General features: G+C 45.7%; 1 protein-coding gene across 2 annotated transcripts in view; it reads right to left on the bottom strand.

Annotated features, from left to right (window-relative positions):
- Positions 1–2,462, bottom strand: part of NOX4 (NADPH oxidase 4) — a 91,731-nt gene extending 89,269 nt beyond the window's left edge. Inside the window, exon 1 of one of the 2 annotated variants that reach the window (XM_035116490.3) lies at positions 2,315–2,462. In XM_035116490.3, the coding sequence (XP_034972381.3) occupies positions 2,315–2,371 (57 nt within the window). In that variant the 5' untranslated portion in view covers positions 2,372–2,462. The remainder of the gene's footprint in view (positions 1–2,314) is intronic. The other variant, XM_060273886.2, reaches the window with a different exon arrangement.
- Between the last annotated feature and the right edge of the window lie 16,963 nt (positions 2,463–19,425).

Raw genomic sequence — 19,425 nt, 5'->3', positions numbered from 1 at the left:
GACGGAAACCAGAGCACACAGAAACGCCGTTAACCTTCCCGCTGCAGTGGTGCCTATTTATCTACTTGCACTGGTGTGCTTTCGAACTGCTAGGTGGGACAGAGCAACAGGAGTTCACTCAGTCGCACGGATTCGAACTGCTGACCTTCTGATCTGTGCAAGTAATACAGAATTGAGCACTAAACCTCTGCTATTGAGCGCTCTTCTTACGTTCTTTTGTTCTTACACCCCAGGGAGATCTGGTTTACGTGAACTATGGAAGCATAGATTTCCACAGGTTAGAGCGAGAGCTCGGAATTAATTGCTCTGGGAAAATTGCCATTGCCAGATATGGGAAAATCTTCAGAGGAAACAAGGTAATGGTGGTATGTTTTCGAACTGCTAGGTTGGCAGGAGCTTGGACAGAGCAACGGGAGCTCACCCCATCGCAGGGATTCGAACTGCCGACCTTCTGATCAGCAAGCCCAAGAGGCTCAGTGGTTTAGACCACAGTGCCACCTGCATCCCCAAGTATCTGTTTAACCACTGTGAGAACAATGGACTAGATGGCCATTAGCCTGCTCTGAAAGGCTCTTCTTTGGTTCTTATGATAAGATCAAAGGTCTAGCCCAGTGTTTCCAAACTGGGGGTCATATGGCCCACTGCGGCCCCCAGGATATTCCAAGGGGACCACAGATAAAAATTGCATAAATGGGGGGCCACAGCATGAGGCTAGGGGGCCACAGAGGGAAGTGAGAAGTGAGCGGGGGGGGGGGATAATTTTTTTAAAAAATCCTGATTGGCTGCCCAACCACTTGGCCAATCACAATCGGGTAAGGAGGAGGTGACCCACCATTTTTGGCACATGTGCTTTTTTTTGAACAGTCCTGGTTTCTTTCCAGCAGCAGAGGGCCATCACTGAGACTCCCGTTTTGACCAGTAGAGCCCACAATCAGAACCCCAAGTCATGTAAGTGCGGTGGTGGGGTGGCAATGGATAGGGCTGGGTAAGCCAGAGCTGCTTGTTGCTGCTGCCAGTGCTGGGGCCGGTGGCAGCTTGGGCCTGACTCTGCAAGGCACAGGGTGCAATCCACCACAACACCTAGTAGATCAGGGCTGTCAGATGTTGCAGAGGGGCGCAGGGCCTGCTGACAGCATCAGCAGGGCACAGGGTGAAATTCACCCCAGCCACTAGGTGAGTGAGGTCGTCCGGTTGATGTGGGTTTCTCTGTAGCAAAAGCCAGCGCAGTTCAACAAAGGAGACAGTTAACAGGAACCTCTGTCTCAAATTCCAAGCTTCCATTAATGTGTGACCCCAAAATTTTGGATTCCCCCCCCCAAAAAAACCTGATGCCAAAGTTTAGTGCTAGTTTTGTGCCGCGAACCTCGCATTTCGTGCCACCTCCCAAACAGAGCACTGTAATTGACACAGCAAATCTGTCACAAAATCACTACTTAGGCTTCAAACCTACACTCGCATCTGAGAGTAGACCCCAATGAGCCCACTGACTTACTTCTGAGCAGCCCTGTCTAGGACTGTGTTGTTAGGCAAGCCTGTCATTCTGACATCGCAATTAGGATGGTGATGATTTTACTTTATTAATAACCTCCCTTCACCCTAAGGTCTGAGGGCAGATGACAATAAAAAAGAGATACAATGTTAAAGACAGTTTTAAACAACTTACAGGGTGGGTCCTAAAAACAGACATTTCCGGTGTCAAAGACCAGGGTAAAAAGGGAGGAAATGTGAGGGGCAGTAACGCTGACCTACCTTGCAGGGCTGTTGTGGGAATAATGCAAGCTGATTTATGTGGGGAAATAAACACATATCTTATATCCAGTAAGGTCTTGGCTCATCTAGCTCAATATCATGGCTGGCAGAATTTCTCCAAAGTTTCAGAAGTCTTTCCCAGCCCTACTTGGAGATGAATCTGGGGCCTTCTACATGCCAAGCAACTGCTCTGCCACTGAGCTATGAGCCTTCCAGAATGGAGGCAAATATGGTTTGCTCCATTACTGTATATCTGAATCAAAAGAATTGATCCTCACCCTGTGACCCTGCGCGTAATGCTCAGAACCTGCCCATGCTCAGGAGCGCTCTCTCCGTCCTCTCCCCTTCCTCTTCTTCCTGGCCTTTTCCCACAGGACGGCTCCAAGCTCGGCGTTCCCGAGCAAGGCTTAGAGACCCAACCCTGCGGGGAACCCTGCGGGCAAGAGCGCTCCTGAGCATGGGCAGGTTCTGAGCATCTCACGCGCGCAAGCGCAGCGAGAGCAACATCCTTGCGATGGAGGCGGCAAGGCTGCGCGCACCCCCGAAAGGCAAAGGTCTCTCTTACCAAAAGGAGGTGTTTGCTGCCCTCGTTGGCGAGCCAGCTCTGGCAGGAGGCAGCCATGGTCCCGGCCGATGAAGGAGTCCCGCCACCGGCTCTCTCTCTCTCTGCTTTTGTACTTTGGGGGAGGCCGGAGGGAGAGGCTTGGCTTCCTTTTCAGCCGCTGGAAAGCCAAGCCTCCCCCCTCCCCTCTTTCCGGCCTCCCCCCTCCCTCCTTCTCTCCTCTTCCCTGGACCCCCTCCCCTCCTCCCCTCCTGCCCCGGGGGAAGAAATCTAGTCGCTTCTCCCTCCCTCCCTCTTCCTTCCCTCCCCACCTTCCCTGCGCCTAGCATACAGCTCCAGGATGGCGCCGACGGGCTCCTTTGTCTGGGACAAGGAGGAGCGAGTTTGCTCCGCGCTTGGAGTTGGGGGGTCTCCTGTGCTTCGATGAATTCACCGTTCGCTCGCTCGCTCTTTGATGTGGGGGGGGGCCCTCTTTGCGCGTGCAACGTTTTCCCTGTGTTTTTGCACACCCGTCCCATCACCCTGGAACTTTATTAGTAGTTTGATGCCAGAGTGCGAAGTTGTGATTTTACTTCGAACAACAAGAACAGCTTCAACAGGGTTTTTTTGTTTTGTTTTTTTAAACAGTTGCAACACAAAGAAAAAGAAGTTCAGCAGGTGAAGCTCTTACCGTCTTGCACTGCAAAGCGCCTCTATCTCCAGACTTGCGAAAAGCTCTCCCAGTTGGTTGCCTAGGCTTGCAATCCAACTATTTTTTTAAAGAAGAAAGAGAAGCAGTAGGACCTCTGTTTCAAGGAAAAGAAAGAAATTGCATTTGGCTCAGTTTTGTTTTGTAATCACACCAGCCGCAGTTTCTCCAAGCATAGTCAATAGATTTTATTTAATTGATCGACTGCTTAATTAATTAATTGTTCTTAAAATGATAGAGGATCATCTTTCTAGTCCAATGCCCTGCAAAGCAGCATATTTTTTTTCCGCCCAATCTGGGGCTTGAAGTGATGACCCAGAGATTAATAGTCTCATGCTTTTCTTGCACCTCATGGGGAGTACGGAGTACCTTGCAATAGAAAGAATCTAGTGAAAAAACTGAAAAAGTAATAAGGCAGCTCTTAGCTATAATACCACAACACGGCAATGGTGATGAAGAACAACAGCCAAGTCTACAGAAGTGTTGTTTACATCTCAAATCCTTGAGTGTATCTAGTATGGGAAACAGATGAATCTCTCATTAGGAAGAGAGTACCATTTAAAAGGGTGTCACCCCTGAGAAGCCCCTGCCCCATTTCCCACCCTGTAAGATGACCCTCAGGGACCCCTTCCAACTCTGCAATTCTACAATTCTATGACTGTACAGCGGTACCTCAGGTTAAGTACTTAATTGGTTCCGGAAGTCCGTACTTAACCTGAAGCATACTTAACCTGAAGCGAACTTTCCCATTGAAAGCAATGGAAAGTGGATTAATCCATTCCAGACAATGAAAAACACCCCCTAAAACAGCAATTTAACACAAATTTTACTGCCTAATGAGACCATTGATCCATAAAATGAAGGCAACAATCAATGTACTGTACTATAAAATGAATAAAACAGTATTGTAGATTTTAAAAATGAAGATTTACAGTGGTACCTCAGGTTAAGTACTTAATTGTTTCCAGGGTGCCATTCGCACCCCGAAAAGTACTTAACCCGAGCGGCAATAGGGCACGTGCGCGAAGTGCCGATAGAGCGCTTCTGCACATGCACAAAGTGAGCAGAACGCTTCTGCGCATGTGCGTGCAGCAGAACCCGGAAGTAAACACTTCCTGGTCCGTGGAGTACTTAACCTGAAAGTACTCAACCTGAAGCGTACTTAACCCAAGGTATGACTGTAGTTCCTTAAGGGTGAGGGACAAGTGCATTCCACACATGCTGATTTGAAAGACTGAAAATGAGGAGAATGACCAAAACATCTTCACAGCCTAAAAGAAAAGGTGAGCTTGCTTTCAGCTTTCTCGGGCGGTGTAAAGACATCATAAATGAGGGTGGTACCATAACAATACTGTGCAATAGCAGAAACCCATGCAAGCATGGATGAAAATGTAACTCTTATCATCTGATAAGTTCTGTTTTTAGTAACAGTGCTTGAAGCAACGAGACCAGAGATATACTGCCACATTTTAACATCTGAGCAGAAAGCTGGGTGGGTAACTGAGTGCTTTTAAGGAAAAAACAAGGGTCAAATGGAATTAAGTGGGATAAAATGAGAGTCCAAGCTTCTTGTCTGAAGTTTTTTCTAGTCTGCCACTCTGCTTAAATTCAGTTTGAATCGTTCTCCCAAGAACATTATCATTTTCAAAAGTGAAGAGAGAACAGTACCCATCAAGCAATTAATATATATTATTTTCCCCAGTCTAATGCACTCAAACAAATAAGGGCCCGAACTGGCCTTTGCTCTAAGGTGTTTCCCTGATCTTAGGCCAATAAATGTGGAGGAGGGATAGGCAAAAAAATGTTATATACCGAGTCAAAAAAAAATTGGCCGAAATCTTCTGTTGTATATTTTGCAGTATCTGAATTCACCAGCAGGAGAGTGTGAAACTCCAGCCCCCGGATTCCACACCCCAGGAGTTTCATTTCCCTCCCTTCCTCTTTGAAGCATGAAGGCCAATTTCCCTCGCCAGAGTTCCATTCAAAATATAACATAAGGTCACCCAGAGCGATGTCCTCAAATAACCCCTCCCAAACATTCCTACCTTAAAGGAAAATGAAAAGCGAGGAGGCAGTGGCTGCCATGCATGGCAGCAGGGCTGGCAAATGTAAACAGAGTGGGATGGGAATGCAAGGAGCATGTGTGCGTGGGAACAACATGACATCAGCAAGCCAGGACAAATGGCTAAAAAGAATCAACTGGATCTATTTGGTCCTGCTGTCCGGGTGATATTACATTTCATCTCAGTTCCCAGCGTATAGCTTTAGGAAATCAACACAGACCCCCCCAACACATTATATAAGAAATGAACATTACATACCCTCCAACATTTCGCCAATGAAAATAGGGATGTCCGAAGGAAAAGCGGGACGTTCCAGGATCAAATCAGAAACTGGGATTCTGTAAATCCGGGACTGTCCCTGGAAAACAGGGACATTTGGAGGGTCTGACATTAAACACAATTATTCTTATGGATTGCTTAGGGACGTGGGTGGCGTTGTGGTCTAAACCACAGAGCCTAGGGCTTGCTGATCAGAAGGTCGACAGTTCGAATCCCTGTGACGGGGTGAGCTCCCGTTGCTCAGTCCCTGCTCCTGCCAACCTAGCAGTTCGAAAGCACCTCAAAGTGCAAGTAGATAAATAGGTACCACTCCGGCGGGAAGGTAAACGGCGTTTCCGTGTGCTGCTCTGGTTCGCCAGAAGCGGCTTTGTCATGCTGGCCACATGACCCGGAAAACTGTCTGTGGACAAACGCCGGCTCCCTCGGCCTATAGGGTGAGATGAGCGCCGCAACCCCAGAGTCATCCGCGACTGGACCTAACGGTCAGGGGTCCCTTTACCTTTACCTTTACCTTTACCCCCTGAGTCAAATGTGCAACGACAGTGTTTGAGTTGCACAGAGGATGGCCTCTTCTTCCCAGGACCAAAAACCAGCTTATATGTAGATGGTCCTTTGGTAGCCTTCCATGTAGGACCAGATTCACTTTGTTTCCAAGAAGAGGATGCGGGCAAGACTGAAGTTGCCTCCACCTGCCATTGGTTCTGGCTTCACCTACGTACGGTTGGTCCTTCTGCCCCACCAGTCTCAATGGGCAGCAGCCACCACTGTTGTCTTCCCTGACTGATGGCAGCTCTCCACAGACTCTGGCTGGGGCCATTCCCATCATTCCCTGCTCTCCAATCCTTTCAGTATGTTTCCAAGCACAATTCAAAATGTTGGTGCTGACCTTTAAAGCCCTAAACAGCCTCGGCCCAGTATACCTGAAGGAGTGTCTCCACCCCCATCGTTCTGCTCGGACACCAAGGTCCAGCTCTGAGGGCCTTCTGGTGGTTCCCTCCCTGCAAGAAGTGAGGTTACAGGGACCCAGGCAGAGGGCCTTCTCAGGAGTGGCGCCCACCCTGTAGAATACCCTCCCATCAGATGTCAAGCAAATGCACAACTATGTGACTTTTAGAAGACATCTGACAGCAACCCTGTTTAGGGTTTAAGTTTTTAATGTTTGATGTTTTATCATATTTTTTAAATATTCTGTTGGGAGCTGCCCAGAGTGGCTGGGGAAACCCAGCCAGATGGGCAGGGTGTAAAATAATAATAATAATAATAATAATAATAATAATAATAATAATAATAATAATAATATTTTAGCTGCAGGTGCCAGTGATGGAACCTGGAGCTCTATCGCTGAGCCCTAGTCAACTCGTCTATAAGCTGCTGTGATGAAATGAACTGGAATATGCAGTTTGCAAGCTGGCCATCATAGATCCATGCACAAGGCTCATGTGGGGTGCAGAAAATAATTTATTGCTTAGCTGATTTGCAACACATTTCAAATGTGCACATTCTTCCTCTGGGGAAACATTAGGAGATGCAATTAACCTTCTGTTCTGACATGTTCTCGTCCAGATCACATAAATGTAGACAGATTCCCCCACCCCCAAAGGTAGAAATAGGAAAAGAACATTCTTCTCTGCCTTGCTGCTTATAGTCACAGTCACTTCCAAGACTGGTTACGCTCCACCCCAACTATTTTTATTGGGTTTTTTTTAAAAAAAGAAAAAAAATTTTTTTAAAAAAAGAAAAATAAATACATGTAGCCCATCAGTTGATGTCTCCTCTCTCTCAACTGTCAGTGGGAGAGATGGAAAGCAGAGCTCGTTATCATATTTTAAATATTCTGTTGGGAGCCGCCCAGAGTGGGTGGGGTATAAATAATTAATTAACAACAACAACAACAACACTCCTTTAGCTTTGGTGTGACAGTTCTATTGGGAAACTCTTACCACTGAGCTACACAAGCTGGTAGTTACTATAACGGTAAAGGTAAAGGGACCCCTGACCATTAGGTCCAGTCGTGACCGACTCTGGGGTTGCGCGCTCATCTTGCATTATTGGCCGAGGGAGCCGGCGTACAGCTTCCAGGTCATGTGGCCAGCATGACAAAGCCGCTTCTGGCAAACCAGAGCAGCACATGGAAACGTCGTTTACCTTCCCGCTGTAGCGGTTCCTATTTATCTACTTGCATTTTGACGTGCTTTCGAACTGCTAGGTTGGCAGGAGCTGGGACCAAGCAACGGGAGCTCACCCCGTCACAGGGATTCGAACCGCTGACCTTCTGATCAGCAAGCCCTAGGCTCAGTGGTTTAACCACAGCGCCACCTGGGTCCCTAAGTAACAGTACTATAACAGTAACAGTACTATAAAACTCTGTGCCTGAGTTTGATTTCTTTTTCCTCTTCCCTCCCTGTCCCTTTCCCCTTGTGTGTTGTGCTGTTGTTGTTGCTGTTGCTGTTGCTGCTGCTGCTGCTGCTGTTGCTATTTAAGATTGTTTGCCTGCAGGCAGGGATTGTATTGTTTTAATTGATTGTATGGGAGCCCTTTCGCTGAGGAGTGGAGTACAAATGCTCAAAATAATTAAATTAATTGCAAAACACAGGAAGAGTCTCACATCACCAGGAAAGGAAAACGATCACGTTAAGTTACAACAAAGCAATAACAGGAGCAGGGAAGCAAGTCGGGAGAAGGAATTGTGCCAGAATGAAAGCTGAGGAGTGGGGGGGGGGACACTGAAAAAATAGCTCTTTCCAAAGAGAAAATCATGCCCATCAAAATGCAGTCCTTTGCATATTCACACAACAATTTCAATTTATTCAATGGGCCTCACTCCCAAATAAATGTGCAAAGAGTGGCAGCAGGACCTGAGCGCAACAGAACTCTTTGCACACTGTTCTGTGCCCTGACAGCTGAGGGTTTTTCCATCAGCATTCCCCCAAATTTCCAGTGGAGAAAACTACCAAAACGAAGCAACAATCACTACGACCTCTATTCTTCTCCTGACTTCCCCCTTCCCAATTTTCCTGGCTCATTACCGCTCTGGTTCCACACCTTCACCATATCCCTGGACCCAAAATTAGATGTGTGCCTTCTCAGAGTTAACACGGTATCCATAATAGTATGAAGTCCTCCCTTGTTTGTGCATAGTCCCATGTATACATGCATGCAGGGTGAAAGCGCCGAGTGGCAGCTTTTTCTCACCCTTGCATACATTCTCACAATGGGGAAAGACTCCGAAAAGGGGAGTCCCCCACCTTCAGCCTGAAGTGGTACATTCCATCTCCATCACCTCATTCTCTTCAAGAGTTCTAGAGCCATCAGAGGATGTCCTTCATCTCCAGTCATTAACTCAGTCCAGTGGAGGCTGGTCCATTATGGCAAATGGGGCACTGTCCCATCAACCTCATTCTGCCCTCAGCCTGCAACCACTTGCCTTTCCTCCTACTTACAACCAGTGCACTGCCTGCCAGCTCCCTTCCTCTTTAGTCTCAGGTCTTGCCCTTGTAGAACGCAACAGGGAGGAGGAGGGGGGGGGGACTAAATTAGATATTGTTGGCTCTGCTTGTCACTGGCACTAGCGCCACCTACTGTTCAGCTCCCTGCCTTTCATCCTACCAGCTGCTATCACTGCTATTGCCCTATTTCCCCTATCTCTATGTCAAGATTCTAGCTTAAAAACTGGAGTGTGAAACCTTTTTGTTTTGTTGAGGGACACGTTCCTTCAGAGACAATCTGTTGGGGGCCACAAGCTGACAGTGGGTGGGGAGATTCAGAGCCAAACATGGGCATATTGGACAATTCTCTCTCCGAATTCCTTTCTGCTATTCTCACCTAGGCTTTTAGGGTCTAGATGACATTAGGGTCCCCTGGGCTGCACCCCTGGCCTCGAATAATGCACACTTATTGCACACTTGCCACTCTGCCTTCATAATATTGCTCAGAACTCCAAACATCTCCCTGGCAACTACCTATAAACAGCAGGGCTGATTTCTGAACTCATAAAAATCTACCATGAATTATAAATCACTTATTCCTGTTTTCATTTCATTGGAGGGGAAGAATCATAATTATATGGCCTTGGAGAGGAGGTTGGTGCAAACTGTTGCGTCCGCTTCCAAAATAAAAATTCCTACCCTATTGCTCACGCTTCTTTCTCTAAGATATTATGAATGCTGTGTAAACTAGAATAGCCAGGAAATGACATTAATTTCTCCATTACCGTGGCCTCTTGTTATGGTTTTGTTTTGCATGTTATCTTTTGTTGATCATTGTTACGCAATTCCAAACCTGAATTTGAGCCACAGGTCAGGTCTGGAAGTTGGGTTCCTGCTGCCCAAGCACAACTCTGGAACAGCTTAAGCAATGTAAAAAGGGGGAAAGAGGGACTCTGAGCATGTGCTAAAAGGATTATTTGGGTGGGGTCTGGTTTCTGGATAGTACTGTGTAGCTACGCACACTGAAGGAGCTGAGTATGTTTAGCCTAGTAAAGAGAAGTTTGAGAAGTGACATCATCTTCAAATACCATATCTAAAAGGCTGGTCATGTAGAAGATGAAGCAAGCTTGTTCTCCGCTGCTCCAGAGGTAAGGACTCAAACCCATGGATCCAAATGACAAGAAAGGATATTCTGGCTAAACATCAGAAAGAACTTTCAGACAGTAAAAAAGGTAAAAGTAAAGGACCCCTGGATGGTTAAGTCCAGTCAAGGGCGACTATGGGGTACAGTGCTCATCTCGCTTTCAGGTCGAGGGAGCTGGCATTTGTCTGCAGACAGCTTTCCGGGTCATGTGGCCAGCATGACTTAAACCGCTACTGGCACACAGAGGACCGTGACGAGTGCCAGATCGCATGGAAACGCCGTTTACCTTTCTGCCACAGTGGTACCTATTTATCTACTTGCACTGGTGTGCTTTCAAACTGCTAGGTTGGCAGGAGCTAGTAGAGCAATGGGAGCTCACTCCCAGGGGCGTAGGAAGATAGGGGTGGTGGGGGCGGTGCAGCCCGAGCAACGCGATCCCAGGGGCGCCATCGCCACTGCCCGCCCTGCCCCAAAATGCACGCCACGTCACTGGGGGCAGCGCACCTGCTCTCCGCCACTGCCTCCATTGCGGGGATTCAAACCGTCAACCTTCTGATTGCCAAGCCCAAGAGGCTCAGTGGTTTAGAACACAGCGCCACCCGTGTCTGACAGTAAGAGCTGTTTGACAATGGAATGGACTACTTCGGAAGGTGTGGGGCTCTCCTTTATTAGAGGTTTCTAATAACAGAGAAGAGAAGAAGAAGAAGAAGAAGAAGAAGAAGAAGAAGAAGAAGAAGAAGAAGAAGAAGAAGAAGAAGAAGAAGAAGAAGAAGAAGAAGAAGAGGAGGAGGAGGAGGAGTAGTAGTTTGGATTTGATATCCCGCTTTATCACTACCCGAAGGAGTCTCAAAGCGGCTAACATTCTCCTTTCCCTTCCTCCCCCACAACAAACACTCTGTGAGGTGAGTGGGGCTGAGAGACTTCAGAGACGTGTGACTAGCCCAAGGTCACCCAGCAGCTGCATGTGGAGGAGCGGAGACGCGAACCCAGCTCCCCAGATTATGAGTCTACCACTCTTAACCACTACACCACACTGGCTCTCAGAGGTTAGATGGGATTCATTTGCTGTGATTCCTGCACTGTCCCTCCCAACTCTCGGATTCTATTCTTAGCCCTGGCACCCAAAAAGAGCACAAAACAGGATATTGATTTGAATTGAATTTTCATTTGCTGATTTATATGCATATATGCAAAATTAAAAAATGATGATTAAGCCTTAAATATAAATAAAACACAACTCAGCAAAGTGATCAAACTGCTGTCCGAGAGCTAAGTGTTAACTGGCAACTTCAGGATCCCTGCTCTCCCTCCTTGTGGTTCATTCGCTTTGATCCTGGCCTGCACCCGAATCCCCCCAGATCCCGAAAGGATGGGGAATCTCTGGTCTGGGTCTAAAATGCCAAAAGCGAAAAAATATCCTGGGCAGATCCGATAAGATGGGTGGGGGGTGGAGAAGCTATGCCTCTTTGCTGTAACTTAAGTGTCTTCTGATGGGGCATTCCTACTTTGTTTAAAGTAGTTTTAACATCACTCCGTAGTTCACTGAGGAGGGCAAGTCACCTTTAACAGATAATTATCAGCATGTCCACTGGATTCTTTGGAGGCAAAGCCATGACAAGCTGGTATCAAACTGATATAAGTGGCAGTGCAGATAATAATACACCCTTAAAAGCAAGCAGGAAGAGCTTGCTCAGGTATCACTAGACAAAGCATGGCCAAGAATACCCATGAGATTTAGACTCTTGTCATTTAGATGCTTCCTCATCTAGGCTTTCCTTTTTAGTTAATTGGGAGGGTTGAGTACATCTTGAGTTTCCCACTGAGCTTCCTACAGGAGTAGTCGGTAAGAGCTGTTGGAGCAATGTAATCTTCCAACATATTTCTATGATGTAAACAAGAATGTGTTCAGCATGCAAAACTGCACAGCCAAAGAGGGCATTTGACACATCTTTGGGGCTCAAGGTGTCTAGAATCATTAATCTATGCTCTAGATCAAAGGGTTCAAAAAGTGTCTCTCCGGGCTTAAACTTGCAAGGATGCTTCACCATCAAAGGTCAATCCAAAGGCAACCATTTGGAATGGCTTTGGACAATGCAGCAGATTGCCCGTTGCATTCCTGACAAGTACCTTCCATCCCTTCAAATCCTCCTTATCCAAACAAGCTAACATTCTCCTGTTGCTTAAGGATGAGAACAAAAGGGAAGAATAGGACGCAGCTGTATTGTTTGTTCATAGGTGCCAACTCCCAGATTGAAAAATCCGGGATCGGCTGCGGCGTGACAGCGGAAGTCGCACTGCGGCCATTTTGGAACTGGGCAGAGCAGCACTGGAAGTTGCTTCTACGCATGCTCTGCCCATTTCCAAAATGGCTGCAGTGTCAGAAATCGCTTCTGTGTATGTCTAGAGACTCCAGACATGCGCAGAAGGAGCCTCCCCAGGCCGGTAAGAATCCGGGGGATTTACGGGGCTTTTTAAAATCTGGGCTGCCAGCGGGAAACGGCTGGAAAAATGGGGGTTTCCCGGGGAATACGGGAGACTTGGCAGCTATGTGTTTGTTTCCAGGAGAAGTCATCAGTGTAGAAGTTGCACTTGGTTGATGATCCCACGTGCTCCAACTGTCCCTTACTGACCAAGGGCAGTTCCTATCTGCTCAGGGCTGTGTGCAAATGGTTGGTCCCGAGTGCAAACTCTGACATTTTCAGCTCCGGCCTGAAACCCTGCAAAGCCACTGCCTCTTCTTTGCAGAAAACACTGTGCTCGATGAACCAATGGTTTGGTTCTGCATAAGGCAGCTTCGACTGCAAAATTACTGCCCCAGTCTCTGCCTTCTTGGACTGGTTTGTTAAAATATCACAGCTGTGATTTGCTGAGCATCTTCTTCTTCACATCCAATGGGGTGTAAGGGTTAGCTGTGGGACTCAGGCTAGAGAAACAGGGGTTCCAGATAGCCATGTAGCCTTTAGCAGACCTCCATCAATTTGTCTAACTACCCCACTTGAGAATAACATTGACTTCATGCAGTGCATAGACTCAAATTGCTGGGCTCCACCCCCTGACCTTCTGTAGGCCCTGTTCATCTGCCAAACGCCCCATCAAGCCAACAGCATTTTTGAAATGAATTACTGGCCTTCCCTTTGGTGGAAGAAAGTCAATTGTGAGGACCTTGATGTTTCATTCATTAAAACTCCTTGATAAACTTTGCTATATGCAGCTGTTACTGGAAGGCTGAGACCTGCCGACTGTCATTCATGAGCTGGTGGGAACCTCCAGATAAGACTACTGTACTACAATTCATTATACATGGGGTTGCCACTGAAGATAGTTCAGGAACATCAGCTGGAATAAGATGGGGCAGCCTACCTTTTAACAGGTGTGCATTGATATTTTCATATATCACCTGTATATATATATATATATATATATATATATATATATATATATATATACACACACACACACACACACACACACACACACACACACACACACACACCTGCACTGACTGGCCAGTTTGTTCTTGGATCCAACTCGAAGTATGCATTCTTTGCTTTGAAGTCCTGCACAAATTGGGTCCTGATTATTTCTGGGAATACGTATTTTCAAATCTCAATGCGATTTACAGCTAATGAAGAGAGAAAAGCCTAGTATTATGCATCAGTGGCAAAAACATCCATTATGGGCAACAGAAGCAAATTTAAAAGCCAGCACACAGATTATTAACAAAAGCTTTCGCTGGACACAGAGCTTCTCGAATAACTTTTAAATTTATTTGTGAGATATCCCTCTTTTTTGCCCCCCCCCCCAAATAGCTTATCATCAAATTAAAACACAGTCAGTCGCAGAAACAAAACAAGACAAATTGATAAAAATCTGTAAGTAAAAAAAGAGAAACCAAGAACAAGCCATACATCTTGAATATTTCCAATCCCAATAAAAAAATTCTGAAGGGTATCTGAAGAAGTGTGCATGCACACGAAAGCTCATACCAATAACAAATTTAGTTGGTCTCTAAGGTGCTACTGGAAAGATTTTTTGTTTGTTTGTTTCAACTACGGCAGACCAACACGGCTGTAATCCAATCCCAATGGAAAGGCTGCCGAATAGCTTGGGTAGATGTTTATTTATATATTTTAATACACACATAAATATTCCCAGCACAAGCAGCTGACAAATGGGAATACAATAAAGGTGCAGGATGTACGTAGCATCCTTGTGGAAGCCATGAAGCTCTACAATTGGCTTGCATGGAATGCTTCCTATGAACTCAAGCCTGGCCTTAGGATCAGTCGAATGAAGTTTTTAAGGTCGGATAGCCATCTGTCCAGGATTCTTTAGTGATTCCTGCATTGCAGGGGGTTAATGACCCTAGATGACCCTCGAGGTCCCTTCCAGCCCTACAATTCTATTGTTCTGTGACACGCACTGATTGGAAATGAAGCAGTAAGTACAACAGCAAACATTTGCAAGCAGAAACTGCACTGAAACAAGGAGCACAAGTCATCCTGAATCATAGAACCATAGATGATCTCTCCCAGCGGCTGCATGTAGATGTTAAAGAGCATGGGGGAGAGGACAGAGCCCTGAGGCACCCCACAAGTGAGAGCCCAGGGGTCCGAACACTCATCCCCCACCACCACTTTCTGAACACGGCCCAGGAGGAAGGAGTGGAACCCCTGTATGACAGTGCCCCCAGCTCCCAAACCCTCTAGATGGTCCAGAAGGATGTTATGGTCAATGGTTTCAAAAGCCGCTTATGAGATCCAGCAGGACTAGGAAACAGCTCTCACCTTTGTCCCTAGCCCGCCGAAGATCATTGACCAGCGCTACCAAGGCAGTTTCAGTCCCATGATGAGGCCTGAATCCCGACTGGAAGGGATCCAAATGGTCCGCTTCTTCCAGGCATGCCTGGAGTTGTTCAGCAACCACTCGCTCAATCACAACATATCTAAAAACATAATGAAAACATCAAGCATTAAAAACCTCCCGATAAAGGGCTGCCTTCTGATGGCTTCTAAAAGTTGCATAATTCTTTATCTCCTTGACATCTGATGGGATTCTTTAGTGATTTCTGCATTGCAGGGCGCTGGACCAGATGACCCTTGAGATCCCTTCCAACCCTACAGTTCTATTGTTCTGTGACGCCACTGATTGCAAAACATGTAGGATGCACATAATTCACAAACTGCAGCCACCAGGGTATACTGTGAACTGTTGTAATGTGAAAATGGCACTGCTTTCTGATAAGTGCAGTGGGTGGCTAAGAAATTTCAGACTACATCTCAAAATTGCCCATTTTCATTCTTTGTTCCCTCTACAATAATTTCAGGTTTCTTTTTTTAAAAAGAAGAAGAAGGGCAAAGTTAGATTAGCTGGGATTATGCCCATTGTTTGGTTTTTCAGGATATTTCAGTTCCTTGCTGCATGCATACTATAATTTTTTGGGGGGAGGGGGCTTTGCCAAAGTTACATTTGCAATCACACAAGGCGTCTTAAGCCAGGCCATTAAACCCACGAGTTTTAGCCCTCTGCAAGGAGAGCGATCAAATGCAGACAATGAGCACGTTTGCAGCCTATGGCAGCCATTATTTTATGAACCCACCTTCCAATTGAATCCGGAATGAAATACAGAAAAATAGCCCTTTGTGCATGGAGCGCTCGAAATAAGTGGCATTTATTATATGGTGGCTTTTAAGCTAGTTGTTTTGTCATCGCCGGCTTTAGGAGAAAACACAAGTATAGTTAGAAAGGGAGGTTGAAATGCAGGAGAAAGCATTCAGAATGCTGTATGTAATTGCTTTGCATTCCCACCTCAGCCCTGCTAGCAGTTCTCTACTATTCTTTGGAAATTCACTGGGGATCTGAAGGATTTTCTAGATGAGCAGTTGAGCCAAGGAGACGCCATTGCCTTTCCTCATTGCTCTCACCGCTGCTTGCTCTGACCATCCTGAGCTGAACAGGAAGGATAGGTCTAAAAATGTTCACAAACACACTAGGCTTTCCCACTTGATGCAGAGAGCTTTGGGATGGAGTAAGCAGAGGTGGGAATATGGAGGGGGAAGGGATTGCACACACGTTCTTCGAATGCAGAAATGGGACTTTTAACAGCCATCAGGGAGTTTGGCTTCCAAAGGCTGGAGGTATACAAAAAGTAGTGTTGGATTAATAGACCTTACTTAGATTCTGAATGTTGACAGAAGAATTGCAATTTGGGGGTGGGGGTGGGGGTGAAAAGAAAGGTCACAGCAAATGGAAAACACCTCCGTAAAATATATTGCTGGTTGGTTGTTTGGCAACAAGTACATCGCGAGAACTGTATCTGATCTTGGCTTTCAATAATTTAGCAAGCTCTGGGGATTTTAAAAAAAACGGGCTTTGGATGTGTCTGGAGGATAACCTCATTTATCAGGAAGCCTTTTGCCTAAGATTAGAATGATTTTAGAGCTGGACCAGAAAATCCATTGATGAAGATGCATGAAGAAATTTGGATTCTCTCCCGCTTAAAAGAAACAAATGATTTGCATGCATTGTCTTGCATGCTCACCCTAAATATAGTTACTCAGAAATAAGTGTTTGTTAGGGCCACAAATGTAGGTGTGTGTGTGTGTGTGTTTTCAGACTTTGGGTGTGGCCAGATAATACTTTTACCTGCTTTGTATGTGGGACCCAGGTGGCGCTTTTTATGGGACCCAGGTGGCGCTGTGGGTTAAACCACAGAGTCTAGGGCTTGCTGATCAGAAGGTCGGCGGTTCGAATCCCTGTAACGGGGTGAGCTCCCGTTGCTCGGTCCCAGCTCCTGCCCACCTAGCAGTTCAAAAGCACATCAAAGTGCAAGTAGATAAATACTTCCCACTCCGTCGGGAAGGTAAACGCCGTTTACCTTCCCGCCAGAGCAGTACCTATATCTACTTGCACTTGTCGTGTTTTCGAATTATAGTTGGCTTTAAATGCTGCTATGCTTTAACCTGCTTAAAATGTCTTTATTTATTACTATGCTTAATACTGCCGTGTTATGAGCTGTAAATAGCTTCAACAGAGACATGCAGATAATAGCATTATTATTGTCAATTATTAGATATATTAGCCACTTGTTACCAACCAAGGTCTCCAAACAACTTGCATTTAAAAACCTAAACCTAAATATATTATACCATAAAAATTCATAGAAAACATGAACATTCTCATTCAAACACCTGCAATTCATTCACTTGTACATACACACACACACAAAAGCACACACATGCTCACAACAGCCACAGGAAGCTTTTGGGACAAGTGACAATCTTACTGGGGAGCCATAGTTCTGAAATCTCAGTGAGCATTAAGTCCACATAGTTGGCCATCTAGTAGGCTGGCTCTTAGCCTTCTTGCTTTTCGGAAATGAGCACTGTTTTGTCTGCACAGTTCTTGTCAAAGATAAGACCATTTATCCCCTAGAACAGCCCTGTTTAGATCTATTGGTATGTCTAGCATTTGCTGCATAAATAGCAACGGGTGAGGTACGCGACTGGCAGCATTTTCCTCCACAAAACACACAAACGAAACACAACAGGGAAAGTTCGGTGGTTTGTCTGGGCAATTCATTTCTCAGAAGAGGTGCCAAGGTTCAAATATGGGCAGATTTCAGGCTTGCAGATCCTACTTTGCTTTTAAATCGAAAACAGGGACTGCCATACGTCCGGATTTCCCCGGACATTACCGGGATTGTACTGAATTGTGTCAATGGAGAATTTCACACACAAGACCAGCTCAGGGTGCTTGGATACCCAAAAGGAAGATAAATAAATTGTTGCTTCTGCTGCTGCTGTTGTTTTACTGCTTAATTCCAAAATAGGCTTCTAAGTTGTTTACTAGTGTTCAAGCATTTAAAAAACACAGTGATGCAAACATTAAAATAGACATGACATTATGGATCTACACCCAAATTATTTATATCACAATTGACACTTTATGTTTATCCTTCTACAACATGATGGTGCCAATGAAATATGTTATGGATATTGATATGAACTGCAAGACTGCTCTGTATTGAATTGTTGTATTTTGGACTGTTAATCATAAAAACTGTAATGAAAACTTTTTTTAAAAAAAGAAAGAAACTACTGCGTTAAATTTCTTTCCAGAATCTTGGTTTTCCTCACTGCACTCCAAAGTGATTTCTGGTCCCACACAACACTAGGAGAAAGGAAAGGAAAAGAGAAGCACAATTGCCTCCCCACCTGTTTGTATTGCCTCAAGTATCTACAACAGGTGCGTGGATATCGTGCATCTCCCTGCTGCCAAAGGCAACTGGTTGTGCTGTCTATAGCGGTGTTTGCCAACCCTTTTCATAGAATCATAGAGTTGGAAGAGACCACAAGGGCCATCCAGTCCAACCCCCTGCCAAGTAGGAAACACCATCAAAGCATTCTTGACATATGGCTGTCAAGCCTCTGCTTAAAGACCTCCAAAGAAGGAGACTCCACCACACTTCTTGGCAGCAAATTCCACTGTCGAACAGCTCTTACTGTCAGGAAGTTCTTCCTAATGTTTAGGTGGAATCTTCTTTCTTGTAGTTTGAATCCATTGCTCCGTGTCCACTTCTCTGGAGCAGCAGAAAACAACCTTTCACCCTTCTCTATATGACATCCTTTCATATATTTGAACATGGCTATCATATCACCCCTTAACCTTCTCTTCTCCAGGCTAAACATACCAAGCTCCCTAAGCCGTTCCTTTTCTGACTGTGGCCCTCTTCCAAACTTGTTTCCTTCCTGTGGCCCCCCATTGGCATAGTTAAGGAGGGGCAGCTGCCCCCCCCCACAAGTAAAAATCAATACAAATCTGAGGTTCTGGCCCTGCTAACAACAGCCTGCCCCCTAACAAAAATCCTGGCTATGCCCATGTCCCCCCATTCCGACCGGTAGAAAGGTAGCTATTTCAATCTTTTGTTTGTAAATAGAATATGTTTTATTTTTAATTTTTTTATTATTCATAAAAAAATACAGTTACATAAAATGATAGGAACACAGTGAAATATTGTTTGAAGCAGAAAAACATAGAATCATATTTCTAGTGCAACCCCATGCAATGTGGGAAACTCTGCTAAAGCATCCATGACAGATAGCCATCCAACCTCTGCTTAAAAACCTCCAAGGAAGGAGAGTCCACAATCTCTGAGGAATATCTATCTTCTATGTATTATAAACAAGTAAACAACATTTATTTGATCCCGGTTGCTTGACACAGAGGGGGAAACCTACAGATACCGTCCAAAAGGCACAAAGGGAGTTCTGTATATATGGGAGAATTTTAAAAAGCAAGTGATGCTCACTGACCTGGTGCAAAAAGGATCTTGTCATGCCGCCTAGCTCCCCACACTCTTACCTGGGAGTAAGGCCCACTCAACTCAGTGCAGCTTTCTTCTGAGTAGACACTTAGCTATTTACTAGATGCAAGTCAGCAGCACCAGATGACCCCGCTCACCTAGTGGCTGGGGTGGGTTTCACCCCATGCCTTGCAGAGCCAGTCTGATGCTG

This window comes from Zootoca vivipara, chromosome 4 (genome assembly GCF_965207765.1).
Source record: "Zootoca vivipara chromosome 4, rZooViv2.hap1.1, whole genome shotgun sequence".
Taxonomy (NCBI): Eukaryota; Metazoa; Chordata; class Lepidosauria; order Squamata; family Lacertidae; genus Zootoca; species Zootoca vivipara.
The sequence above is the reverse complement of the archived record's forward strand: the minus strand, read 5'-3'. Positions and strand labels throughout refer to the sequence as shown.